General features: G+C 32.9%; 1 protein-coding gene across 9 annotated transcripts; it reads left to right on the top strand.

Annotated features, from left to right (window-relative positions):
- The first annotated feature begins 214 nt into the window (after window positions 1-214).
- Window positions 215-6272, top strand: LOC109801726 (peptidyl-prolyl cis-trans isomerase PASTICCINO1-like). Of its 9 annotated transcripts, XR_014431323.1 has the most exons (7): window positions 218-412; window positions 495-566; window positions 656-689; window positions 3094-3204; window positions 3551-3686; window positions 5852-5945; window positions 6036-6272. XR_014431323.1 is itself a non-coding variant. In XM_083067936.1 (4 exons), the coding sequence occupies exons 1-4, from the start codon at window positions 305-307 to the stop codon at window positions 3123-3125; spliced, it is 246 nt and encodes an 81-aa protein (XP_082924062.1). In that variant the 5' UTR covers window positions 215-304; the 3' UTR covers window positions 3126-3462. The 9 variants fall into 9 exon arrangements, 3 of the variants coding, with proteins under 3 accessions (XP_082924062.1, XP_082924060.1, XP_082924061.1); XR_014431322.1 differs by lacking the exon at window positions 3551-3686 and having other exon boundaries at window positions 217-412; XR_014431320.1 differs by lacking the exon at window positions 656-689 and having other exon boundaries at window positions 229-412.
- Window positions 6273-6668: the final 396 nt, after the last annotated feature.

Raw genomic sequence — 6668 nt, forward strand, 5'->3', positions numbered from 1 at the left:
TAATACTGTTTGATAGTAGAAATCAGTTTGGGTCTTTCCGAAGGGCGATACAGCTCATCCTTTGTGAATTTTTCCTTGAAAGAAAGGAAAAAACCAAAATAGAGAAAATAGTTACCTAGCTAGCTGCTCTTTCTGTATTAAGTTGTTTTTTTAGCCTTTTTGACTGGGTAAACGGAGTTACACGATTCCAAAGACCCGTTTAGTAATTTTTCTCTTCTACCAATCTTACTGAAATTCCATTATATTATTGATACAAACTGGCCTTTCTTAATTTTGCCCATTGTTCTGTTTTCTTCAATGAATCATGCAGGTTTTGGATGCAAATCCTGCACATGTGAAGGGTCTTTATCGTCGTGGAATGGCTTACATGGCTGCGGGAGATTTTGAAGAAACAAGGGCAGATTTCAAAATGGTAGAAATCTTCATGCATAATATGCTTATCATCTAAAGCTGTATTGTTATCCATTTCTAAAATCACTTGCCTGCTATCTTAGATGATGAAAGTTGACAAATCAACAGAATCAGATGCAACTGCAGCTCTTCAAAAATTGAAACAGAAGGAGCAGGTGGGTTTGAAATCAGTTATTTGGTTATATGCTTGAGACATCATAGATGGAAAAATTAAGACTTCATTCATTTATCAATTCATTTGCAGGAAGTTGAGAAGAAAGCTAGGAAACAATTTAAAGGTCTATTTGACAAGAAGCCTGGAAATTAATTGGATAAGTTTTATTGAATCAGTTTTTATAGTTTATTAGTTGAGTCAGTCTTATTTTAAAAATTAACCTGGTTAAAAAAAATATAATCTACAATGGTTCTTTAGTTGTATGTGTTTATCTAAGTCGGTTCTTAACAAAAACTGACTTAGATGTATGTGTACATCTAAGTCGGTTCTTAACAAAAACTGACTTAGATGTATGTGTACATCTAAGTCGGTTCTCACTAAAAACTGACTTAGATGTACACATACATCTAAGTCGGTTTTATGAAAACCGACTTAGATCAACATATACATCTAAGTCGGTTTTTACTTAACCGATGTAAATATGTTCATTCATCTAAGTCGCCCTCATCTAAGTCGATTTTAAAACCGATGTAGATATGACAAAATAACCGACTTAGAATACAATTTTTCTAGTAGTGATCGCTATGTGTTCTACGGTGGATTCACCTAACTCTCCTGCGAATTTCGAGAATTTCGGGACTTTCATCCCCTGGGTAGCTCAGATTGGGTAATATAGTCAGGAAAGGCAGATACAAAGTAAGGGTGCTCATTTCGCCCCATTTCAAATCCGTGCCTATTCAGTACCCTTTCAACTATATGATCTAAATTTTCCTCGACATTTCTCAGAGGTCCCCCTTGATTGAGATTGATACGATTTCTAATCTCTCGAATATTTGTCTCATTGACAGTTGGATTTTCGAGGCCGTTCAGATTCACACTCGTATCTCTCGAGAGCCGATTATCATTAATTTTATCTCCTATTTTGCTCATTAGCTCGTATAGGGGAATGAGTATGTTGTGCATTTGTGTAGACAACAAAGTTTACACTAGTGCAAAAATAGCTTTTAAAATCGGTTAAAGGGGAACCGATTTTAAAAGGGAAGCGGTGGCATTTTTGTAATTAAAATCACCACTTTTAAAATCGGTTGAATTTTAACCGATTTTAAAACTCCTTTTAAAATCGGTTATCATTTAACCGATTTTAAAAGGTGCATTTCTTACTACTTTTAAAATCGGTTATTTTAGAACCGATTTTGTATATAGTATACAAAATCGGTTCTAAAATAACCGATTTAAAAAAGTATGTCATGTTTCAATTTTTAAGATCGGTCTTATACGAACCGATTTTGTATTTGCGTTCTTTCAACTTCGTTGTTCACTCTCTCGTGCTTCAGTCTTCACTGTCTGAGCTTTGTCGTGGTTTCGTGCTTTCGTTCTTTGTCTGAGCTTCGTTATAAGTTTCGTGCTTTGTCTGAGCTTCGTTATAGCATTTTCCTCCGTTCGGGCTCCCTCACCAATAATCTCCATTCATCTTCACCAAGAGGTATGTGCTTCAGTCTTCACTTTTGGGTTACGGTTTTGTCATGGACACCATCGCCATTGTCGCGCAAGTCGTCCCCTCCCGTGGCGCCGTTGGGGTGAATGTTGTAACCGAATCTGGGCACAATGTGAGCTCCAGGGGAATCTCCCCCTGGAAGCGGTTGGGGTGAATGTTGTATTGGAAGATTTCTTATGTAGGGTTTAGGGTTTTTAGTTACTCTTAAAATTTGCGGTTGGGGTATTTTTTTTTTGACTCAATAACTCTATTTCCCCCTGGTGTTTAAAATCCCGATCTTCCTTAAATTGGTATCATGCTAATGAATAATCCTTAAAGATGTGGAAAATAAAGAACCAAGGAGATAGACCCGTTATGCCACTTTTGGTTCCCTCTTCAGGTATCTGAGGTCTTAGTAAAGGGGAAAAAATGCTTGAACTGTGCCAACACTGGTTTAATTCTGGTCAAGATACTAGATATTCAAATCTGTTTGATGATTTCATACACAATGATTCAAATTATTTGTTTATTTGTGAGCTTATTCAGGTTTTTCCTTCTGTTGACTTTTATGTATTTATCGGATTTTATTTGCTACCACTGTGTGTGCTCAATGATTGCTACCGTGTTAAGTTTCACATTTGCTACCACTGTGTGTTCTCAATGATTGCTTATTGCTACCACTGACCTGTTGCTTGTCTAAATTATTAACATTATTTGAGGTGAAATTGAAGGGTAACATGCGTATCTACTGCATCTCCAAACATACTGCATTGACTTTTTCCAATTTTTACTTTTAGTTCTCGAATTTTTCTCTCATTAACATTTTAGTTCATGGTGTCAAAAAATTTTGTTCATGAAGAAAACTTCTGGAGACTAAAACTAAATAAAATTTGTTAGTTAGTTACTCTTAATAGTTAATGCGGTTGGGGTATTTTTGTTGTGGTTTGTTAGTTACTCTTAAAATTTGCGGGGCTTGGATTATTGTAAGGTGATGGTGTGTTGTTCTGATTTCTGAGAATGACATTGACTATATCTGTGTCTTGTGCTGCTTCAGGCTATAACATCCTCAGAGACCAGGAGAGGTGACCTTTTTGTGGCTGATGTTAACACCCAGTTGAAGAACAAGAACATCACTACTGATGTCAAAGTGGACACTGATTCTAATGTAAGTTCAACCTTCTTGTTTGGAATGTTTTGTTCTTCTCTGTACTTTAGGGCCTGCAAAAATTGTGAAACTAATTTTGGTGGTGGATATATGTTTTACTACTACCCTTGAGAGGTGGGATTTTGGTTGGTTTCAATTTGTTGGTATATGTTCATGTTGTGGAAGTTATTATAATTTCTTGCATATATGACTATTAAAATTCATAATTTACTACAGATATCCAATGCACTATGCCTAATCATATGCTTCCTGCTTCTATATTAGTTTTCTTTTATCTTATTAATTTACCCAGACCTGTTCTATTAAATGTAATTTCACTAAAGTTGATAATGCATTTGCATTGCAGCTTTTCACAACTATCACTGTTAATGAGCCTGCTCCTGGTCTGAAGACCATTCTTAGCTTAACTAGTTTAGCTTAACTAGTATCAATTATGATCACTGTTATATTATGAAGTCGTGCACAATGGAAAAAGTGGTCAGGTGATTAATCTGTTCTGTTCTGTTCTGCACACACATACAATACAACAAAAGCAACATGTCTAATCTAAACTCAATACAAGAAATCAAAGCATTAGAGGAGACGTCAATTCAACTTTTACGTTCCCATCAGAAACCCATTTACCCATTATTTCGTACTATCAATTTTGTTTCAATGTTTAACTAGTTTAGTACACGTCACAGTGCTTGTAAAAAAAATATATATAGTAGTACTGTTTACGTAACGACAAATTGAAGAGGCTTGGTTTGTTGTGAATGAGTAAAATGGCTTCGAGTTGAACCTCTGAAGCCTAATAATTGTCTTTTGTTTGAGGCGTGCTTTGCTTTCTGATACACGCAAAACAAAAGCTCGTGTGTTTCTTCTTACATGTAAGAGATGCATTATTACACTCATTCCCTGTTCTTTACTTTGGAGGATAAAACTTTGAATATATTCACCTTCACATATGTTAATTTTGATGAAACTTGAGACATAATTTAATTCACTACAAGAATGTTTCAATTTAGAGTCGGCCAAAAGCCGACTCTAAATCATAAAAGCCGACGCAATATTGTCGGTTATTTGTCGGTTTTTAGCCGACGCTAAATAAGTCGACACAATTTTTTTTGTGTCGGCTAAGCCATCACTAACAAATTTATTTATTTTAATTTTTTATTGTCGGTTAAGCCGACACTATGTTGACACAAATTTTTTTTTATTTTTTTCTTTATCTTCTTTTTCTCGCTTATCATTTATTCGTTCGTATTTTTAACATTCCTGGGACTCGATCCGTGAACCTTGAGGTCTTAAGTGAACTTGATAAACAACTGTACTAGAACACATTATGCGTATATAACATTGGAAAAATTATTTTTATCTCTCTGAAAGCACGTATATTATTTAAATATAGTGTCGGCTTTTCCGACGCTAAACTTAAAATAAATTTAATTTAAATTTATTTTAAGTTTAGCGTCGGAAAAGTCGACGCTATTCTTTAAATATAGTGTCGGCTTTTCTGACACTAACTTAATTTAAATTTAAATTAAATTAGTGTCGTAAAAGCCGACGCTATATTTAAAGAATAGCATCGGCTTTTCCGACGCTAAACTTAAAATAAATTTAAATTAAATATTTTAAGTTTAGCGTCAAAAAAGCCGACGCTATATTTAAATAATAGCGTCGGCTTTTCCGACACTAAACTTAAAATATTTAATTTAAATTTATTTTAAGTTTAGTGTCGGAAAAGCCGACACTAAATCTTAAAATAGCGTCGACTTTTCCGACACTATTTGCGTCAGCTATTAGCCGACGCTTATTTTCTGCTGCTTATTCAGCGTTTTCTTGTAGTGATTATATTTCAAAGAGTAAAGACCCTTTGTGTCAAATATGACAAGCTCAAACAGTATGCCACTATTTGTATCTAATAAAACAAGGCTTTCAAAATCAGCAACAATTGGGGTGGCGAAATTTGATGTTAAATGCAAGTGCTTATATATATATATGTCTCTTTTCTCAAAAGTGTTCATCAAGATTAGAATCTCTAACGGTGAGCCTTAAGCTACTTTTACAATTAAGTAATCGTGTGTCATGGTTGGAATGTGTGAGGTGGCATTCAGATATATGTGTTTTGCAATGATACCTCTCCACAGGATTACAATTAATTTTTTTGACACACATTAAATTGATACTAGTTAAGCTAAATTCTCTTGCTCCTTGGTACTGATCTTTCTTTTGACACACAATAATTTTTATGATGTTTTTTTTAATCTAAATTAACTCTTATATATTAGAACAAACTTCTACCTTGCATGAACAATTTTAAGAATAAAAAAAGAGAAATAGAATAAAAAATTTTAAAAAAAGTATAGCAGGTTTTTATTTTATTTGGTTTGATAAAAAATTGCAATGAAATAATGTAACAAGTCATTTAGTTTAAATAGAATGAAAAAAAATATTATAAATAAACATATTTGATTTATTATTTGAAGCTTTGAAACGCATGCACTTTTTTCTCTATAATTCTTGTCTATTATATATTTAGTTTATGCACACATTAAGTGAACCTTAGTTTCTCCTAAAGTAAGATTTTAATTCTAGCAATGATATTTTTTTAAGTAATTTTTTTAATTACTATTCTATTGAAATTGATTTTATATTCTTTTTGTAGTCTCAAACAAAAAGAAAATTATGAGTGCGAATACTATGTAATGAAGACAATGCATACTATTGTCGATTCACAAATAATATCTGGGTGGACTGAAGTAAGTTTTACAATTTTGAAAGTTTATGTTTTAAATTCTCATTCTATATATTTATGAATTATTACTAATTATTTTAATTTTTCTTAACAGATACTTATAGATCTATCACCATTGCTGCTAGAAGACATAAACATCAGGGAGGAATGGGCCACATTTTTTATTGACCATTACTTTAACTAGTTTGGGCTTATGTTTTATAGTATTGCTTTAACTAGTTAGAATTTACATTTCATTGAGCAACGTAGTCCATTTATGTATTACATGTATTTAAAACTATTCAATTATATATATATGATTGACATTTATCATCTTGTCATTTGTATGCAATTTGCTTCATTGAGAAAAATATTTTGAACTGTCTGGTATTTATTCTGCAGGTTTTTTGTTCTGAGGTGCTCCCAAAACGAGTCAAACATACAAAAAAAATCACTACTTTTAAGATCGGTTATGCCATAACCGATTTTAAAAGTCAAGACTTTTAAGATCGGTTGTTTTATAACCGATCTTAAAAGTCTTGTCAAGACTTTTAAGATTTGTTGTTTCATAACCGATCTTAAAAGTCTTGACTTTTAAGATCGGTTATAAAACAACCGATCTTAAAAGTCTACTTTTAAAATCGGTTAATAACCGATCTTAAAAGTCTACTTTTAAAATCGGTTAATAACCGATTTTAAAAGTCGACCTTTTTAAAATCGGCTCTTTTAAAATCGGTTTCATAACCGT

This window comes from Cajanus cajan, chromosome 2 (genome assembly GCF_000230855.2).
Source record: "Cajanus cajan strain Asha chromosome 2, NIPB_CcT2T_4, whole genome shotgun sequence".
NCBI lineage: Eukaryota > Viridiplantae > Streptophyta > Magnoliopsida > Fabales > Fabaceae > Cajanus > Cajanus cajan.